The sequence below is a fragment of the Phyllopteryx taeniolatus genome, chromosome 21, assembly GCF_024500385.1.
Source record: "Phyllopteryx taeniolatus isolate TA_2022b chromosome 21, UOR_Ptae_1.2, whole genome shotgun sequence".
Classification (NCBI taxonomy): domain Eukaryota; kingdom Metazoa; phylum Chordata; class Actinopteri; order Syngnathiformes; family Syngnathidae; genus Phyllopteryx; species Phyllopteryx taeniolatus.
This window is the reverse complement of record NC_084522.1, coordinates 16157549-16179800: the sequence shown is the minus strand read 5'-3', so window position 1 is coordinate 16179800 and position 22252 is coordinate 16157549. Positions and strand designations below refer to the sequence as shown.

The following is a 22252-nucleotide window of genomic DNA, read 5'->3' as shown; positions in this document are numbered from 1 at the left end:
AGCCAGGCGTCCGCTGGTGTACCGCGTAGGAGCGAGAATACTCTGGCGCTTGAACACAGGAACAGGCAGGGTTAAAGGTCAGAGGACAAAGATTTAAAATGTTTTTTTTTATATCTCTAGAACCCGGGGACGACCCAGGACACGCTGGAGAGACTACGTCTCTCGGCTGGCCTGTGAACGCCTCGGGATCCCCCCCGGAAGAGCTGGATGAAGTGGGTGGGGAGAGGGAAGTCTGGGCATCCCTGCTAAAGCTACTGCCCCCGCGACCCAACCTCGGATAAGCGGTAGAAAATGGATTGATGGATGGAACTCTAGAACCCCTTTACAAACCACCACTGCCATTCCAAAGTGATTATATAGCAGATATATTAAATCGATAAATATGATGCAGAATGCGCCTTCTGTTTTTTGCATCCCGCGCCTTCCGGTCTTCGTCTCTTTCCGACGCTGTGACGTCACACAAGCCAAACATCCTGTTCAATTCGGCGTTGTGTGCTATTATTCCATGCTGTTGTTCCCGTCCTTGTATATTTGTTGTCGTATGATTTAACGATGTCACGATGGTTTATTGTGTGGCATTTGGCTGTACAAATGGTTCAGGCAGTGGCAAGAGTTTTTTTTTTGGCTTTCCAAGTGAAGAAGGAATACGTGACCAGTGGATAGGGAAAGACAATCGACAGGGGAAGAAATGTCCTCAACTATGGGTGCCTAGCAAGCATTCCAAACTGTGCTGATCACTTTGAACCGGCGCGTTTTGAAATAGGCTGAGCAGAAAGCATGGGATACAGAGGCAGAAACTGAAACCAGCCACGGTGCCAGGTATTTTTCCTATGGCCATCGGGACCTCAACCGGCAGCAAGAGAAGTAAATCTCGCAGCCGACACAGTGTAGCAGCGACGCGGCGGAGACAAGAGGTGAGGATTTCCTTGTACAACCCCAATTTCAATGAAGTTGGGACGTTGTGTTAAACATAAATAAAAACAGAATACACTGATTTACAAATCATGTTCAACCTATATTTAATTGAATACACTACAAAGACAAGATATTTCATGTTCAAACTGATAAAAAAAAGCTGGGACGGGGTCATGTTTACCACCGTGTTACATCAACTTTTCTTTTAACAACATTCAATAAACGTTTGACAACTAAGGACACTAATTGTTGAAGTTTTGTATGTGGAATTCTTTCCCATTCTTGCTTGATGTACAGCTTCAGCTCCGTTGTCGTATTTTACTTCTTCATAATGTGCCACACATTTTCAATGGGAGACAGGTCTGGACTGCAGGCAGGCCAGTCTAGTACCCGCACTGTTTTACTACGAAGCCACGCTGTTGTAACACGTGCAGAATGTGGTTTGGCATTGTCTTACTGAAATAAGCAGGGGTGTCCATGAAAAAGACGTTGCTTGGATGGCAGCATGTTTCTCCAAAACCTGTATGTAGCTTTCAGCATTAATGGTGCCTTCACAGGTGTGTAAATTAACCCATGCCATTGGCACTAACACAGCCCCGTACCATCACAGATGCTGGCTTTTGAACTTTGCGTCCATAACGGTCCGGATGGTTCTTTTTCTCTTTGGCCCGGAGGACACGACGTCCACAATTTCCAAAAACAGTTTGAAATGTGAACTCGTCAGACAACAGAACAGTTTTCCACTTTGCATCAGTCCATCTTAGATGAACTCGGGCCCAGAGAAGCCGACGGCGTTTCTGGGTGTTGTTGATTAATGGCTTTTGCTTTGCATAGTAGAGTTTCAAGTTGCACTTACGGATGTAGCGCCGAACTGTATTTATGGACATTGGTTTTCTGAAGTGTTCCTGAGCCCATGCGGTGATATCCTTTACACATTGATGTTGGTTTTTGATGCAGTGCCGCCTGAGGGATCGAAGGTCACGGGAATTCAATGTTGGTTTTTGGCCTTGCCACTTCCATGCAGTGATTTCTCCAGATTCTCTGAACCTTTTGATGCTATTATTGACCGTAGATGATGAAATCCCTAAATTCCTTGCAATTGTGCCTTGAGGAACATTGTCCTTAAACTGTTCGACTATTTTCCCACGCACTTGTTCACAAAGAGGTGAACCTCGCCCCATCTTTGCTTGTGAATGACTGAGCAATACAGGGAAGCTCCTTTTCTACCCAATCCCAATGAGCCTGTTCACCTGTGGGATGTTCCAAACAGGTGTTTGATGAGCATTCCTCAACTTTCTCAGTCTTTTTTGCTACCTGTCCCAGTTTTTTTGGAACGTGTTGCAGCCATAAAATTACAAGTTCATGATTATTTGCTGAAAACAATAAAGTTGATCAGTTTGAACATTAAATATCTTGTCTTTGTAGTGTATTCAATGAAATCTAGGTTGAACATGATTTGCAAATCATTGTATTCTGTTTTTATTTATGTTTAACACAACGTCCCAGCTTCATTGGAATTGGGGTTGTATATACCTACGACTCTATTATGGTGACTATGCACTGGGCAGTAGGAAAGAGTACTGATGTCTGTACTTTTGCCTATATGACAAGTCAACAGACACACGGCAAAGACTTTGTGTGCAGTGTGTTGTAACAACACTTGCTCAAATTGCGATCATCCAGTGACTTTGACTCGGAGACCCTCGGAGTGCAACGCTCGGCAAGACCCAGCGGCCAATGAAGCAGCGGACTCGAGTAGCAGCGTAAGCCGACAGAGGCGCAATGCGGTTGTCCGGGCGGACTAACAACTAAGCTAAAAGGTAACCCCTACAGAGCGCCGCTCTTATCTATCTTCCTCTAAAGTTTTTGTTGAATGGACAATAAATTAGATCATCTACAAATGGAACTAATACAAAATATCAAAATGCACAACATCCCTAATTCGTTCGGCGGGACCAACGCGATTCCACATCCACTTATGAGATTATACACAACACCCTCAATTTCAAGTTTCAACCTCATCACTTGATCTGATACTCTTTTCACCTCCAAGACATTCTTAGCCAACTCTTCCTTAAAAATAACCCTACTCAATTTCTGTTTCCATCTCCACCATGGTGTAATAATTTCAACCCTGCCCTAAACTTCTAGCCTTACTGCCTTTCCACCTGGTCTCCTGGACACCCGATATATCAACCTTTCTCCTAATCATCATGTCAACCAACTCCCGAGATTTTCCTGTCATAGTCCCAACATTCAAAGTCCCCATATTCAGTTCTAGGCTCTGTGCTTTCCTCTTCTCTTTCTGCCAAAGAACCCGCTTTCCACCTCTTATTCTTCTTCTTTGACTTCGACCCACAGTAGCTGAATTTCTAACGGCGCCCTGCAGGTTGACGGCACCGGTGGTGGATGTTGTTAACCGACCGATCCGGTATGGAATTCTTTGGATGGACGCTCATATTTGTTTGGCAAAGTTTTAAGCCGGATGCCCTTCCTGACGCAACCCTCTGCATTTATCCGGGCTTGGGACCGGCCTACAGTTTGCACTGGCTTGTGCCCCCCATAGGGCTGCATTAAGTGGTTTTCCTTTTACATTCAGGTACATTTTTACTCTTCTCGAACTCCCCAATTTACGGAGTGGTTGCCGACGTCGAGTGAAGCCTCTATCCTGGTCGGCTACTGGGCAGCGGGCACCTGCGTTAAATCGTCCCATGCTATCGATGCTATCGAACATCTGCTGGCAATCATGACTCTTGTGTGCATCGAGTGACAGTTTACCTAACAGCACCGGAAAATTCAGTGCATACTGTGTTACACTGACTTTTCTCACACAGCCTTGTGAGCAGCGGACTCTGAGATTTCATTCTCAGATTTCATTCCCCCAGAGTTGCATGCACAAGCAGAATCCTTGGCACTTACTCCACACTTGAAGGCATTTTATAACTTGTCAGGGGACAGGAAGTAATTGGCTGACTGTCAGGTTTTTGTGTACTGCCCTTTAAGACACCATATGAGCGCTGTTGCATGTGTGTTTTGTTTTTTAAACTACAGGTACTAAAAAAAACTGGTACCTGCTATTTTTGACAGCAAAATACATTGGTGTGGTACGGGCAGGGTACTTGGTGCGACACTAGTATAGTTGCTTTGAAAGTATAGAAGCCAAAATGTTTTTGTGCTTTATAGATGCCTCCGAGTCCTTTGACAAAATCAATCATAACAAATGGTTCAACAAGCTGTCCCAAAGTATATACAGCAAAGTCCATAAATATTGGGAAATCAACACAATTCTCATCTTTTTGGCTCCAAACACCACCACAAATCATTTGAAATGAAACGTACAAGATGTGCTCGAACTGCAGACTTTCAACTTTTAATCGGAGTGTGTTGACATTCGGTGCATACGGTGTATGAATTACAACAGTTTGTCTATATGCCTCCCACTTTTTAAGGGAATAAAATAATGTGTCAAATTAACAATCATAAAACAAAACTTTCACTTTTCAATACTTGGTTACAAATCCTTTGCAATGAATTACAGCTGAAGTCCGGAATGCACAAAAATCACCAGACACTGGATTTGATCCCTGGTGATGTTCTGGCAGGCCTCTACTGCAACTGTCTTGAGTTCATGCTTGTTCTTGGGTTATTTTCCCTTCAGTTTTTTCGGAAGTGAAATGGATGAGCAATCAGAATCAGGTCAGGTGATCGACTTGGCCATCGCTTAATATTCCACTTCTTTACATTAAAAAAACCCTCATTGCTTTCACAGTAGATCCGGGTCATTGCGCATCTGCACAGTGAAGGACGATCCGATGAGTTCTAAAGCATTTGGCTGAATATGAGCAGATAGTATTGCCTGAAACATTTCACCACATGGGATGGTTCCAATAATCCATGTCTCCAGTCTGTTGAGCATTATATTTAGACGAGGCTTCCTTCTGGGATGATAGCCATGCAGACCAATTTGATGCAGTGTGCGGCGTATGGTTGACCGCCCACCCCTTCAACCTCTGCAGGCAGGAGAACGACTTGGACTCTCCGCTTAGTGTCCTGTGAGGGGTCCTCCCTGGAGGACCTTACAAATCCAGTTCCACAGTTGACAAGGATTTAAACTTCCCAGCTAGGCAAGTGACCAACTCAACATCCCCTTGACTTAAACAGTGCACATGGAACTGTTCATGAGAAAAGCAGTGTGGGCGGTAGGGTCATATACGGAAGTAATCAACTGCTTTTTCCTAAATGTGTTTGTTATGGAGGATTTTACAGGCGTTTCAAGTGCTTCTTTCGAAAATTACACAAAGATTGTGGCCAATTGTCACGTTGTCATGTTCATATAGAGCAACAAAAAAAAGATTTTTCAGATCTTCAGAAAGTTCTTTACCATGAGTTGCCATAATAAACCTCCAGTGACCAGTAATGACAGTGTGAGCAAGGACCCCAAATTTAACACACCTGGTCCCCATTCACATCGGCACGGTGGACGACTGGTTAGCACATCTTGCCTCACAGTTCTGAGGACCCGGGTTCAAATCCGGCCTCGCCTGTGTGGCGTTTGCATGTTCTCCCTGTGCCTGCATTGGGTTTCTCCGGGTACTCCGGTTTTGGGGTGCTAGCTGTTGTTCATGTGAGGTAGGTGTTGTTGCAATTATGTATGACACCATTATAAGGTATAATAACTTGAACAAAGCAGTGTTCGGAAACTCAAGCAAGCTATCGTTTTTTTTTTTTTACGAAAAGGTTGTCACTTTGGAGGTGAGGGGATTTTACCCGACAGCTACGATATATAAAATATGAGTTAATACTGCCACTTTATAATATAATAAATTCCTTTGTCCACACCGGCTATGCGGTACCTCCAGTTGTTTTTCTTCCGAAAAGGTTGTCATTTTGGAGGTGGGGTGATTCCACCAGACAACATTACTGTATATAAAATAAGACGAAATCCTGTTCCACATATATACATATACATATATATATACATATATATATATATATACATATATATACATATATATATATATATACATATATACATATACATACATATATATATACATATACATACATATATATATATATACATATACATATATACATACATATATATACACACACACACATATATATATATATGTATATATATATATATATACACACATATATATATATATATATACATATCCATATATATACACACATATATATATATATATATATATATATGGGCGCCGACCCAGGCGTGGTGGGGGTGGAGGGGGGTCTGCCGGCGATATATATACAGTATATCGTCTGTATGTATGTATATATACATACAAACAGAGTGGCTGAATAAGTATGTAAAACGTCACCATTTTTCTCACTAAATATATTTCATAAGGTGCTATATCACCAGATGTTGGGAACAAGCCAAGTAATACATACATACAAAGATAGTGGAACAAGCTCAGAAATTAAGTTATGTCTAACAATGTGAAATGACCCAGGGGAAAAGAATTGAACACTCCAACTGTTATTTATTTCATCATTAGTCTAAAAGCCTTTGTTTGCAATGACAGCTTCAAGACGCCTCCTGTATGGAGAAACTTGTTTGCGTTGCCCTGGTGTGATTTTGGACCATTCCTCCACACAAGCAGTCTGCAAATCTTGACGGTTTGGTGGGCTTCTTTTATGGACCTTGAGTTTCAGTTCTTTCCATAGATTTGGATTGGACTGGATTCAAAGTCAGGGGATTGGCTGGGCCATTCTAGCACCTTTATTGTTTTTGTCCTTGAAACCTTTCCTTGGCAGTATGTTTTGGATCCTTATCCTGAAGTCCACCCTTGTTTCATTTTCATCATCCTCGAAGATGGCAGCAGACTTTTGTCAGGAATGTGTCGGTACATTCGCCAAGTCATCCTTCCTTCAATAATGTGGTTTACCAGTACGGTTTGCTGAAAGCAGCCCCACACCATCATGTTCCCACCTCCGAACTTCACTGTGGTGTTTTTAGGGTGCATTTCTCCTTCAAACGTGGAGTGCATTATGGGATCCCAAGAGTTCCATTTTGCCCTCATCAGATCAGACTATATTCTCCCAGTAATTCAATTTAACTGGCTTGTCCAAATGTTGTTCAGCAAACTTTACACGAGCTTTGACATGATTTTTTTTCACCTTGCGTGATGACCGTACACACAGGCCATGACGGCGGCGTACATTACTCAGTTTTCCTTGTGACAACAGTACCTGCTAATTCCAGGACTTTTTGAAGCTCTCCACGGGTGGTCCTTGGCTCTTGGACAACTCTTCTGATTATTCTTTGCACTCCTCTGTCAGAAACCTTGCGGGGAGCACTTGATCCGATGCAAATTAATGGTGGTATGATTGGCTTTCCACTTACGTATTATGTTCAGAAGCTTAGATATGCCCCTCCAACCATTGCCATCGTTATGTTTTGGAACTATTACTTTGCAATGGACTTGAGACAGCCCTCTGCACTTAGCTATCACGAGATGTGTCTCGACTGACACCTTGAAAACGAGACCTTTTGTAGGCAATCAATTCGGACTGAACCAGCTGATATTCATGTGCACTGACAAGGGGCTGTTTGATTGATAGCTTTTCGGTGTTGACTTGGCTTTCCGTGCCTTTTCGCACCTCCCTTTCAGAATCAGAATCATCTTTATTCTTATTCTTCATGTGGTCAATACTTTTTTCCAGTCATTTCAAGTTGTTACGCACAACTTCATTTCTGATCTTTTTTGTTCTTCTTTCTTTGTATGTAGGGATTACTTGGGTTGTTCCCAACATCTGGTGAAATTTTCATGTCAATAGCACCTTTGGAAATATATTTGCTGACATGTTAAATACTTATTTCAGCCGCTGTACATACTGTACATCCATACATCATGCACATATATGCAAACTTACACAAACGCACATCGCAGATAAGACTATAATATCCAGCAGGTACATTTTTAAGTCCCCACCTACAATGCCAGTTCCCAGGTGATAAATCACAGATGACAGAGGGCATTACATGCACAAACGGACCGCCGCCGCCGCACGTTAAGAGCAATTAATTAGCATGCTGGCACTCATTTATCACTGCAGCAATAAGATGAAAAGTCACGAGTTTATTAAGGCCCCACTTAACTTTCAAGAGCTATAAGACAGTGGCTGAGACACCTCACACACATGCACAGTGTAATTCATGTTAACAAATATGATTTTTAATCAAGTATACGTGTACACAAACAAAATACAAGGATCACTAGAGTTAGCTACGCTTCAACCCACTTATAAAGGATTGCTCAGTTAAAAATTACATTTGCAGGTTGCATGGAAATCAGCTATTAGACAATGTATGAGAAATGACATGTTATGATTGAGCAAAATCAAGCTTGCATCTGCAAAGGCCAACGGAATTGGTTGCTCGCAAAAGCAGCAAACACCGTGGGCATTCTTGGAGCCAAAAGCTTTCTCCACAAAGTGACATTTGGGGGCACACTTTGACACTTATCTGGCGCCTTGAATGAGGAAAAAGTAGCTGTTTTGACAGCCTTGACTGAGGGACCACCAGGGACTTGGAGACAAAGCTGGGCTTCTTTCTGAAGACAAGCCAGGCAGCTGTCAACTTCTGGATATGACACATGAGGAAGACTTCTAAATACCCAAGTACAATAACATTTGTATTAATCTAATGCAATCACTACGCACAAGGACTATTTTTGTATATTGCACACGACAAGCTTCCCTCAAACAACTCTGGCCTTCCACTTCAAATCAAGGCACAGGCAGTCACACATGCAAGGTTGTTGGAAGTGAATTTTACCTCCATCTAAATACTTTGAGAGTCATCTCTCGCAATATGGCAGTTTGCTTATTGCGGGTATTTTTTTTTTATGGGTCAATGTAGCGCAGTTACTCAGCTACACGTCTCCGATACAGTTAGCTTTAGCGGCGATATCATTTTAGTTTGGCAGCAATGACTCACATAAGGTAACGGGGCTCTTATTCGTAGCGGATAAAAGAAACCTTAGCGACTACTCTCATGTCAAACAATTGGCAAGTGACACAATCGCTTGAGGATACAAAGAACACGACCAGAAAGCCAGAAGTCAGAAGTTTATGAAATGAATGAACAAGTACCAACCTTAGCCACCGCACACATTCATAACAATAGCGGGCGGCATGCACAAATGCAAGAGCGATGTTGAGCTTGATTCTCTTCAACTACAGTACTGTAGTTAAAACCATCACCGCAATGAATTGTGGATTCCCCGCAACGCTTTTCGCCGACTGCATTGGCGGGACCGTCAGGGTGAGGAACGGTGCCAATGCTTACGGCAGGAAATCGCCTGTTCGCATCGGCTGTTGTTTACATCATTCAAGCAGAGCACACTTTCTTTTTAGTAGGCATGTGCTTACGCAATCCCCGCGATGTGGGTTTACTGTACTTGTATAGATGGGTACTTAATGTGTTACGCCCCTTTTCCATTGCATCAGCAAGAAGTGATGCAGATAAACATGCTGTTGCTGTGCCTGATGGAGTTTTGTACTCCATAGTCTACATTTGGCAGCTGTCCATTTTCTTGCTCCCTCGAGTAAAATTCGCCTCCATATCAAGGCCAACAACCGCAAGTTCGCAACCGCAACCACTGCTCCACCCACTTCTTCATGACAATTCAAATGGAATGCAGTGCACGTTCAGTTGTTTTTGTTGAATCCAAAAGGCAGCTTAGTGCATAACTGTTGTCATTAGTGACACAAAAAATAAATACAATGATCCAATTTCATCATCAATAAGTTCTCATCTAGCATCAGACTGACATCGACTTCATTCGATTGAGAACTTACTGATGTCCATCACATCACATACTTAGCGGTGCTCAATATGATCAAAGCAACCAAAATTAAAAAGGCGTAATATTATATGAAATCGGCTACAAAAAAAGAACAAGCTCTCAGCCTCGTTCGTTAGCGGTAGCAGCAGTTGAGCCGTTCAAATCAGGATGCGAGCGAGTTCATGCCCAGAGCAATTCTGTATTTCAGATTCTGTCGCTTTCCGTTGCACAGCGGTTCATCCAGTTTGGATCAGTTGATCTTTGTGGGCTGTAGGGGGCGCTCTTGTTCTCTCGCTTCTTCTTCTTCTTCATCCTGAATCAACTGTCATTCTTCAAATGCCTCAATTTTGCCTTTTGTTTTTTTCTCTAGCCAATGGTCATCTGTCCCAAGTTTTTATGCCAGGCGAGGCGGCTGCCCCGGCTCTCACGACCTGTGCAATGCAAAGATAGAAAGAGTCAGGGCAGCACACCTCAAACCCCCAACCAAAAAAAACAAAAAAAGCAACTCAAGTATTCAAAACCGATTAAATATGACAAGGAAACACAACAAATACAGAAACACTACACCTTATATGTGTAAGTTTAGCTTTTTTATAAAGCTCTAGCTACATCAATGGGTTACCCTAACCCTTAGTGCACCACTCACAAAAAGTTCGGGATATTCGAATTTGGCTGCAATTTCAGGATGGACCTAAAATGCTAAACGTGGATGGATCACCTTTACAAGTGAACTCAACTGAACTTTGGAATGCACATTTTACACAGCTCGCTGTTCTTTAACAAGGATCTGAATGGCAAAATTGTTTGACGCATGCATCGACAAATACATTTGCTGGACAACAGCTAACAATTAGCAGCGACTCCCCCCGCTGCGAGGCTTCAAACGGGATTTTCTCAGAGGGAAGTGACCGGCAGGTTGCAACATAGATGCGTAGCTACTGGAAGAGTCACAGAAAGGCATCGAAGTGGACGTACTCGAAAATGTATTGGTGGATCCGTGAATCAAACAACTGCTGTGAATTTTGTCAATTAGCTCCTTAGTAGAGTATAGTTTTGCACAATGCACTGAAACACTGAACAGATAGACATGAGCCCAACATCCCCAACTTTTTGTCCGTCGTGTGTTATCCACACACTCATTCACTCCTTTATATTACAATCTTTTTGTGCTTGCAGAGATCTCGTCAGAATAGGGAATATTTGATCAAACTTTTTTTTCATTGCACGAAACTGTCCTTCCCTCCATACCAGTGTTTTCTAACCTCAATTGAGCCAAGGCACCCATTGGACGTAAGAAAATCACACAGCAGCTCACCAAATGACAAAAAAACTCAACGAAAACTAGGAATGGGTCATTTCTAGATCATTTGACCAATAACGGTCAAGACATGGCCCACTGAATTGAAAATCAATTCATTTACTCATATGAGTATTTGACGCGACACGGTGGACGACTGCTTAGCACATGCGCCTCACATTTCGGAGGACCCGGGTTCAATCCTGTGTGGAGTTTGCTTGTTCTCCCCGTGCCTGCGTGGCTTTTCTCCTGGTCCGTTATTAGGATTGTATGAAGAGGAGAAGGTAATGGGTTTAACGAGTACTCAGGATCATTTATGCACTTGTCGCACATGCAAACTGTGCAACTTACATGATTTTTATGAAGCTGTTCATGTCTTTACCGTTACAAAAAAAAGAAGTGTATTTCAATGGGCCACCACCATTTACTCTGTCAATAAGGATTGCCTTTACTATGAAAGGCTAACATTTGAAATCATCAATCATTTTTAGAAAATGAGACTTAAGCACGGTTGTTTCGGCATGGGAGACATTTACCCACATACAGTGCTGTGAAAAAGTATTGGCCCCCTCCTCAAATTCTTAGATTTTTGCATCATTTCCTCAGTTTAAGGTTGAACATCATCAAACAAATGTAAATATCAGACAAATGTATCCCAACTGAACTTCAAATGCCGTTTGTAAATGGTGATTTCATTTATTAAGGGGAAAAAAAATATTCAGGTACCTGGCCCTGCGTGAAAAACTAATAACCCCAATTGTTGTTAAATCAGGAATTAATTGTGTCTAATCTCAATTTTTGGTTAATTTTCACTGATCGCACCCTGATCACCTGATTTTACCTCCAGACCTGTTCCAACAAGAAATCACTTAAACAGATGATGTCCTGACAAAATCAAGCTGGACATCGAAAGATCGAAAAAAGCTGCAACAAAACCACACGATCCAAAGAAATCCCTGAACAGTCATTGACATCTAGCAGTCTGGAAAGGGTTACAAACGTCATTTTCGAAAGCTTAAGGAATCCAGCGAACCATAGGAAGAGCCATTATCCTCACATGGAGAAAACACGGGACAGAGGTGAACCTTCCCAGGAGTGGCCGGCTGGAACCACCCCCCTTTCGGCTGGGCATAAAGGCCGGAGCCCCCCTTTGGCGCTGGCTCTCGCTCGCTCAACCACCTTGCCGAAGACTGGCTCAGCCAGGAAGCCCCGCCTCTCACCACGAGGTGGCGAGGACACATCAGAACTTTCCCAGCGCCCCGAGCAACCCATTCGTGTGCCTGGGCAGCTTACGGGCAACCTCCGTTGGGAGGGAAACGGGCGGGCACGTCTGCTACGAGAATCTTGCGACCGGCGACACCCGCAGGCTTTGGTCGCCCTGCGCTTGGAACTCCTTTTCCTTGCTTTTTTTTTTTTCTCTTCCCTTCTTCCCTTTTCCGTCAAATCCACCTGTTCTCCGTACGGACCGGACTGCCCAAACATTCGGGAGATCGACCAGCCTGCCTGAATCGTGTTCCACGCAACGTAAATCCAATTTGCGGTCCATTCATTTACAGATTGGTGCATATTTGGGTTTCAAATTAAAGAACAGGAACCCCCAAGCTCTATGCATTGTCACCGCGCATGCTCATTCCACCCTCACCTCACAAGTTCAGCCTCCTTCTACCAATGTTCGTCTGTTCTTTGTTGTGCTTTTCTCTGATTTGTTCCCCTGTTAGATTTCATAAAATGTTCTCTAAAAATCCACTACCTGTATCATTTGTGTGTTTGGATTCGACAAAAGACCTCTGGTTATCGAGAACTCTTATCTAATTCCTAGAGCAACCTTCAGATTACAAGACACAGAGGTTTTTCGTCACTTTGTCCTGACGTTTTGCACATCTAAAAAGAGATGTGGTGCCCCTTTTCGAGATCAAATGATTTGATTTTAACGCTGAAACCGAAAATCACGCTAAACGGAAGTAACGCAGGCGTCGCTTCCGGCTTATTCTTTTCTCCTAAATTTGATCCAAACCAATATACGCTACACATACATACATACATTGGTCTGATATTTACATGTTTTATACATAAATACGTTTGTTTGATATTTACGTTTGATGATCTTAAACATTAAAGTGGGGAAACTGCAAAAATATAAGAATTTCAGAAGGGTGACAATAGTTTTTTAAGGGACTGTAAAAACATAGGCGGCGTTAAAAAAAAAAAAAAAAAAAGGCTCGATTTTAAAAAAAATTTTTTAAAACCAGTGTATTTATCATTACTGATCAAATTATATGAAAATGACCCATATATCGCTGGCAGATACAGATGAACAAAGATACTGTACCGTGGCTCCCTTGCTATATGGAGGTTCACCTAGTGCGGATTCAATGCACTGCAGATTTGTTTTTTCCTATTCATATCACTCATAATTCTTTGGCATTTTGAGTGTATGGTGTAATTTTTTTTTGTGGTAAAATAAAAACTTCCTAGCCTAAAACATTAAAAGCAAAACCAAAAAAATGTCATTAAAACACATACTACAATGTGTATGATGTAAATAGTGTACAGTAAGTGTGTTACTGTAGGTTTCAGACTTTAAAAGCTGTTTAAAAGTACTGAATACAGAAATTATTGATGAGTATAGTAGAGGATAATAGGAGTGTGGGGAAGATGAAAAAGAGTATGGACAAGTTCATCAAACTTTATAGACATAACATAAAACTTTCAAATATCTATAAATAATCCCCAAAATATGTGGTGGCGGATTTCACTGATTGTAACCGAACAGCTGTGATAAATGAGGGATTGCTGTATATCTGTGATTAATCAATGATCAAACGTATTATTGTTATTTCCCACGGCACCCTGGTTGGGAATCCATTTGATGATGTCTGCACCTGGAATTGCAAGAAAGGCGCAGATCGTGCGTCTATTCGTTGTACGTTAATGAAGTGTGCAAATGTATCAATACGGAGGGTCTATATCGAAGCGATAAGGTCAGTCCTATACTTCTGTTGAGCCTAGGCAATGAGAACCTAATGAAGATTGAACTTGAACCATCAGGACAGCGCTTGTGACACATGCATGCGCAGCAAATGTCCAGCCCCCCGTGCCACTTCGAAGCCACACGCACTCACATTCTCTCACCTCACAAGATTTTCATTGTCACCCGGTCCTTTGCAGGTTGCACACTCAGTCCTTGTGTCGTCTGCTTTGTTTTTTTTGAGCACGGCAGACTGCCGATGTCTGCGCTCCCGTGGCAGTGATTCCTAAGGAAAGATAGATGAGAAGAATCAAATGCTGTATGGGTAAATGTTTCTGATAGAAATGTATAAAAGAAGTGCGGGGCTATACTAACTGAATGCAACGGATTAAACAGGTTATTTACGGTGAAGACGCCGAGGATTGTTCCACTTTCCACATTGAAGTCACTCAGCGTGATATCTATTTTTTTCCCCAAACTGCCCAGCCCTTGCATTAACTATCCGTCGAACTAAGGTTGGGATTTGTGAATTGATTTCATAACATCATAGGAATTTCATGACTGCGGCTTGTGTTTTAAAACAGTGGCTTTCCGGTCATGTTCTTAGAATCCTGAAGCAATTTGGTGACTTACCAAATGTATGACTTGAGATTAGTCGGTAAGGGTTTCTTTTTCTGCCAAGAATAAGATCCCAGTCGACCTTGTGTGAGTCAGTGTTGCCATATTAAAATCATACAGCCACTAAAGCCAACAGTACGAGAGATCTGCAGGTGAACAACTGCACTACACTGACCTATCAAAAAAAAGAAATCTACAATGCACTGAATCCGCAATAAGTAAACTGTGATATCGCGAGGAATTCAAAATGGTTCCCCTAAGTTGACCCCCTTGAGCTTGCAAAAGAGTAGGACATTCACACAATGGCAGGGAGGTACAGCAATGTTCCTCTCAGCAAGGAACCATTGGATGCTCAGGGCACTGCGAGGAGGCGCAGTGTCCTAGCAAAATAGCCACGAGTTGTCCCAGCACAACGCTGACCTCCTCTTGCGCACTCAACGAAGCAATTGCCGCAGGATCTGTTTGGAGACATGCTGTTTGATTATCTGGCCCAAATTAAAGGGGGATACTCAGTTTGTAGGTTGGGTTTGAACTATATCGTTTATGACATTATTCCTGGAACATCGAATGTGATTTAGGTGTTAATATGTAACCCAATGCTTCGATGACAATTCAATCACTCATTCGATCAATCTCGACAAAGGAGGTTCTGGCATTCCTTGAAGTGAGTGACAAACCTCAATCTTGTCTTCTCGGTCTTCACAGATGGGGACATTCTTTCTCTTCTGCCCTCTGGTTCTCTGTGAAACAACAAAAACAAAAAAAGTATTCAATGAAAACGAGAAACCAATTGAAATCATATAACCTGCACAAATCAACAGATTGTAAAAAAAAAAAAAACTTTTCAGGCAGGACCGGAAGTAAAAATGAACAACTGCGATAATGTGGTTGCACAAGCTGGTCTTCAGTCAATCACAAGGTACATGTCGACAACCAACCATTTACACAAATTGATTGATACCTACGGACAGACTTAACCTAGCATACATGCCAGAATCTGAATCATCTTTATTTGCCAACTAACTCAAAAAGTCAATTGAGCGCATTATATATAGGTGTACATTGAACAAAAAATCAAAAATCAAATCACATTGTATAGTCGTATACAGGTGAAAAAGGTGTACACTTACATTCCAATATGATATGCAATGTCTAATGTTACACATTTATATATATTACGGTAATGTGCGCCGCCAATCTGAGATTCCCGACCTGCTCGGGGCAGTTTGCCATGTCACCATTGTTAGCGTAGCATATTTGTTGCTACTGCACTAAACAGCAGAAACAGCTACTCATGAGTTTAACTTCAACTAAGATAGAGAATGAAAAGTAATCGCTGCCGAAGACGTGGGAAACCGTGAAGCAGCGCGGCGGTTCAAAGTGGGTGAATCGAACGTGAGATTGTGGAGGAAAACGAAGGAGAAAATCATCCAGCAAAAAGCACATGCAAGAGCTTTGGGACGTGGGAAAGTCACGCAGTTCCCAGAGATGGAGGAAGAGCTGCTACGGATTGTAGCCGAACGGAGGGCGAGTGGCTGCGCCTATCAGCACTGCCGAACTTAGTCTCAAAGCTCTGACAATAATGAGGAATAGAGGTAACCGAGACTTCAGGGCATCCGCGAACTGGTGCTACTTATTTATGAGGAGCCACAAGCCGATTGTGGGGATAAATTGACGAAAAACCAGCAGTTCATCATTCGGCTGAGAAAGCAGCGAGAGTAGGGAATTGGGTGCATAGCAAATGCCGATCAAACACCCCTCACCTTTGATTTGCCAAGCACTCATACAATTGATCAGAAAGGTGGAAAAACTGAGGATAAAGTCTACTGGGAACGAAAGACCCCACTTTACTGTAATGCTGGGCGCGTATGGAGATGGGACTAAGATGAAGCCATACATGATCTTTAAACGAAAAACTCTTCCCAAGAACTGCCAGTGGCCAAAGGGCGTCATAGTGAGGGTGGATGGCTGAGGCGCTTACTAAGGACAGGATTACGTCAGTCTGGTGGAACCACAAGCAACTGTCTCGGAATGCTGGTGCTGGACGCCTTTTTGTGACATTGCATGCCAGCCATCAAGAAAATAAAACGGACTTGGTGATCATTCCTGGTGGCGTGACTGCGCAGTTGTAGGTAATGGACGTATCGTGCAATTGCCCTTTTAAGAAGCACATGCGGAAGAAATGGAATGAGTGGATGACTTCGGGGACTCATACAGTCACTGCAGGTGGCAATGTAAGGAAACCCGAACTGGTGCAAATAACAGCATGGATAAAAGATGCATTGGATGCGGTTTCCCCTGACACCATTTCAAGGGGATTCAAAAAATGTTGCCTCACAAGCGCCATGGATGACACAGAGGATGACATGCTGTGGGAGGAGGATGAGACCGCTGTTCATGATGCAATGCAGGAGGCACCGGAGCAAGAGAAACTGGACCAAGTTCTACAGCGATGAATCAAATGGAGCTGCAATGGATCTTCTTTTTCAGAGGGGAGATGAGTCAGATGCTTCTTTTCAAGGCTTTGCCGAGGATGTGTAATGCAGTGGATAGACTGCACTATGCACAAATGTTTCATGCATAAACCTTTTCTTGCACAAAGGTTTCTTATGTTAAACAGTGTTAAAATTGTTTATTAAATATGTAAGACTGTAGTACGTGTTATCAACTACTAATAAAATGTTATATATATATATATATATATATATATATATATATATATAATATTACCACTACATCAGCCCATACACAAAGATTATTATTACCGGGTATTATTATTAATTATTGTGATACAGACAATTCTTTGAAAAAACTTACTAGAATAAAAATAAAAACCTACCAGAATAAAAATACAGATAATTCATAATGTTTTGAGCATATGGACAGCAGCAAATCGATGGTGCGCATTTTACATAGGTAGAAGGGTTTTCCTGATTTTTTTAGGTCAACTTTGGGGGAGCACATTGTACTTGAGGTTCGCATTATACACAAGAAATTACGGTATGTCAAAAACAAGGAATTTGTCTCTGGTAGTTGGAGCCGCTCTAGTATGACAACAGACAGCCATGTGACAGAAAATACTTTTGAGACATCAAAACATCAAAAAACTGCATGGAGAGTCACTGAGCAATGAAAGGTTACCAGTAATGTGGTAGTGGACCCAGGTTCAATCCCCGGTCCCGCCTGTGTGGAGTTTGCATGTTCTCCGTGTGCCTGCGTGGGTTTTCTCCGGGCACTCCGATTTCCTCCCACATCCCCAAAACATGCATTGATTGGAAATTCTAAATTGCCCGTAGGTGTGAATGTGAGTGCGAATGGTTGTTTGTTTGTATGTGCCCTGCGATTGGCTGGCAACCAGTTCAGGGTGTACCCCGCCTCCCGCCCGATGTTAGCTGGGATAGGCCCCAGCACGCCCGCGACCCTAGTGAGGAGAACCGGCTCAGAAAATGGATGGATAATACACAGGCGTGGAACATTGTTGTTGTCGTCGACATGATGAGTGTTTCCGGTCGCGTTGACCGGTCACATGTTTTCTGGTTCCGCCTCTCTGATTTGTGTTTGATTTGCCAAGATAAAGCCCCGTGATCGTAAAAGACGAGATACAGTGCTGCGTAGTGTTGACTATTTGACTGAGATACGGCAAGATTTCATGGCAGTAGTCTGACAAAAAAAAAAAATAATAATAATAATTTGTCTTGTAGTGTGATCCAGGCATAAGTTTGGCAGTGAACCACGGTCTGTTGTTATTGAACGTGCGAAATGTCTTTGTTGCTACACACACATCTTCACAGAAACTGATATAGGATGTGACAGTCCGTATATTCATCCAGGCTGCCAGTTGAAGTTTCAAAGACACTCCCGTCTGTCAGTCTAAACACTCTTGAAGTTCTAACTGTGCTTCATAGGTCCACTTCTTCACTGTTTTAATCACAAGCTTCGCACATTTAAGTTTTTGTCTGTATGTTGGTATTAAGTGAATTAAGCAGTGATCAGACAAGCCTAGAGCTTCGCGGGGTATAGCACAGTATGCGTCATTTAGCGTGGGTAGCAGTCGTTTTATTTAGGGAGTTTGTGGTTGAGTTTAGCTTTGTTAAAGTCCCCAAGAATAATGAGGGGTGAATCTGGGTGCTTTTTTCCCAGGTTTGTTTACTTGTTCAGCAAGCGTTAGCAGTGCGGCATTCATGTTAGCTTGTGGAGGAATGTAGACACCCGGGAGTATGAATGAAGTAAACTCGTGTGGCGAGTAGAATGACTTACAGTCCAAAAACAGCGACGCCAAGTCCGGGCTGCAGTGTGTGTTGAGCTCCGTGACGTCAATACACCATTTTTCGCTGATATAGAAGCATATCCCGCCCCCCTTTTGTTTTCCCCGATAACTCCATGACCCTGTCTGCCTGGTGTAGTCGGAAGCCCGGAAGCATTATGGCGCCATTGGGGACCCGTTCACAAAGTCATGTCTCCGTGAAGCAATGGGCGGCGGAACGTCCAAAGTCCTTATTGGGCTTTGTGAGAAGATGAAGCTAGTCCATTTTGTTGGGTAGGGAGCGTAGATTTCCGACGTGAATTGATGGGAGCGGCATTCAGAATCCTCTCTTACAGAGAGCTTGACCTGCACGCCAGCTCATTTCCCTCTGTGGCGTCGCCTTCTCCTCCATGCGCCGTAGACCGCGGCTGTCCCTCCGATGAGTAACTCAGAGAAAACTGAGCGGATTTGTTAAAGTTGGTAAAAAAAAAGTTCGGGGTAGACTCCCCAATGTTTAGCAAGTCTTCCCTTGTCTAAGTGAGTCGCATAATGTGTCCAAAGATGAACGAAAAACAAAACAGACAGTACTAGAGAGCACGTAACCCAGACGACCACGTTGTTAGGTGCCATCCTAGCCCAATTATTTGCTGTTTTGGAATTGGTATTGTAACAGACATGCTCTCGCCTGATGGAACCGTGACTCCAACACTCCAGACCAAACGGCATCGCTGTCGCCACTCCCCCGCCAAGGCAGACGACCACGGGGATGCCAGATTTTACTTCGCACACAGACGCTAAATGAATTAGAAGCCAGTAGCATCAAAGCCGAGACACAGACATCGCACCTGGACGTTCAATTTATTAACTTCCAGCCTGGAGATCCTCAACAACAAAGACTTCTCTTTCCCGCTGCCTGTAAAGACATTTGCCCATCTGGGCTGGGAGTTTGGACAGAGCACGAGCGACACCCACAGGTAGCGGAAAGCCATTGCACCCCCGGATTAACTAATTACAATCTTCACTGGACTTGAATGTGATATAATATTTTAAGAACTTTACATGAACGCCACTAGTGATTGTATTTCTGCAAATTTGAATGTCTGATGTCAAATCTGTTTGTCAACTGAACCGGATGAACGGTTTCACCCTAACCCAACACGAATGCCACATTGCAAATATTAGTGTTCCCAACAATCACATCCACTTGAAACATTCGTTACCGGGATTAAAGAGGAAGGGCGCGCGACAAGGCAAAGCGGAACAATGGTCTCGTTATCGTAAATCCATTAATTCATATTTTATTCCACTGGTTTTAAATGACAAATTATACTAAAATGAAATCCCATGCTCACTACCAACCTCACATCACGAGTCAGTTTCCTTTGCCAATGTTCGTCTAACCTTTGTTTGTTTTTTGTTTTTTTTCTGTATTGTTTCACTGTAGATTCCCCATGTTAGATCGTTCAATTTTCCATGAAATTCACTACCTGCATTGTTGTGTGTATTTGGGTTCGAGGAAAAAAACCTCTGGTCGTCTAGAACTCATCTACTTCATCTAGCGACCTTCAAATTACGAGACTGAGGATATAAGGTTTGTCGTCACTTTGTCCTGACGTTTTATACATCTAAAAGGTGACGTGGTGCCCATTTACTAGATAAAATAGCTTAATTTATAACGGTGTAATTTAAAATTAGGCTAAACCGGAGGTAACGCAGGTGTCACTTCCAGTTTATTCTTTTCTCCTAAATTAATTACATTTTTATTCAACTAATATACGCTACAGTATCTTGTATTTGAAATGTATATTCATTCATTAATTCATCTTCCGTTCCGCTTACCCTCACCATTTTGAATGAATATGACTAATACCAGGGTAGCATATACTGTATACTCACCCAATTGTTTTCTTTGTACAGTCGGTATGCAAAGAATAAACAACAACTCTTCACGTGCTTGTGGAGCTGCTGGAAAATATTTTTTTTTAAATCAATAATAGCAACATCATCATTAACAGATCCCAGATGTTGCATATGTGGCTCAAGCTCACATGCCAGATGGAGTACCTAACGTCAAGATGCTGCCCACCTGCTCCTTCACTAATATGTCTATTTTATATATGGTAGTTTACACATTGGGTGCCTATTCAAGTCATAACGCAGGCTCGCCAAAGCTGACAGATGTTAAGGCACACAGCTGATCGAAGCTCTGCTGAGGTGAGGCTCTTAAAACTGCACGTATTTTAGAAATCGCAGGCGAAATCAATATTTAGTAAGTATGAATCATTTCACAGCGGATCAAATGAATTAGCAGTTCCCAGATAATATTTTTACTCAAAATTCACTGCTGATTCATGACATATTCATAGGGAATCTTTTGTTGCTAACGTGAATTAGGGTTGGAGTTAGCAGCAAGTCATGTCTCGTGAACAGCAACTTTTTTCAGTGTACAGTCGACGTCTTGAGCCCACATATATAGAAAAGACAAACATCTGTCATTGAGTATTTTTTGCCATTTAGTTTGTTTTCTTTCCTTCCTCTTTATGAGAGGAGTAAGTGTCAACGTTATGTTGAAAATTTGAGCATTAAATGGGCCTGAGAAAAAAAACGAAATGTAGGTAGGCCGACTTCCTGTGTGCGCGGCGATAACGAAGCTAACAATGGGCTGTTGACATGATGGCTTAAACCCAAACTTGTGAGAAAATTGTTTTCTTTATCGCTGGCATCTTTGGTTCAAATTCAAATACATGTATATAATTTGTTTATATACATATGAGAGATGATATATGGAAAGACGAACAAAGCCTCAACATGGGATATGGTCATCTTTGGTTAAGTGTTGACCGAACCGGAATGAAGAGCTACGTCCTCTTTCGCCGAATGCGGAAGTCAGTTGCAAATAACCCCTATTATATATAATGCCTGGAAAAAAAGTATTTATACGCCTTAAAACCTTTTCACATTTATCCACCTTACCATACCATAAACTTGAATGTTTTTGAGATTTGATTGTGATTGACCAAAACAAAGTAGCACATAATTGTCAGGTGGAAATGAAATGATACATTGTTTTCAAAGTTTGAAGCAAATCAAATCTTTGCTGTATAAAAGCGTCCCCGCATTTTGCCACCACCATGTTCGAGTCCTTCCGTGGACTGAATTTCAACGGAAATGAAGGGACAGAACGCCTCTGCGGCTCGTGAAAGCGCGTGCTGTGTAACGCTCCTCTCTCACACTGCTTGCAGGCAGAGGAGCAGCAAATGCGCGATAGAAGTATTTGTTTGGCAGCTGGAGGCGGGATTTTCAGGGCACCCAGCGACACGCCCACAGCATCTCTCAATTCTTGACCATTTTGAAGCCTGATTTCACATACTTTGTGATGTTATCGTTTT

The 22252-nt window shown here is 42.5% G+C and overlaps 1 protein-coding gene across 5 annotated transcripts in view; it reads right to left on the bottom strand.

Moving 5' to 3' along the window:
- The window catches only part of phf14 (PHD finger protein 14), a 139202-nt gene that overhangs the window by 52806 nt on the left and 64144 nt on the right, over window positions 1-22252 (bottom strand). For 3 of the 5 annotated variants that reach the window (XM_061759200.1, XM_061759199.1, XM_061759201.1), the window contains exons 15-16: window positions 15298-15360; window positions 14167-14288 (exon numbers count right to left, since the gene is read on the bottom strand). In XM_061759200.1, the coding sequence (XP_061615184.1) occupies window positions 14167-14288; window positions 15298-15360 (185 nt within the window). Of the gene's footprint in view, window positions 1-8101; window positions 10169-14156; window positions 14289-15297; window positions 15361-22252 lie in introns of those variants that run through there. The other 2 variants (XM_061759203.1, XM_061759202.1) reach the window with 2 other exon arrangements.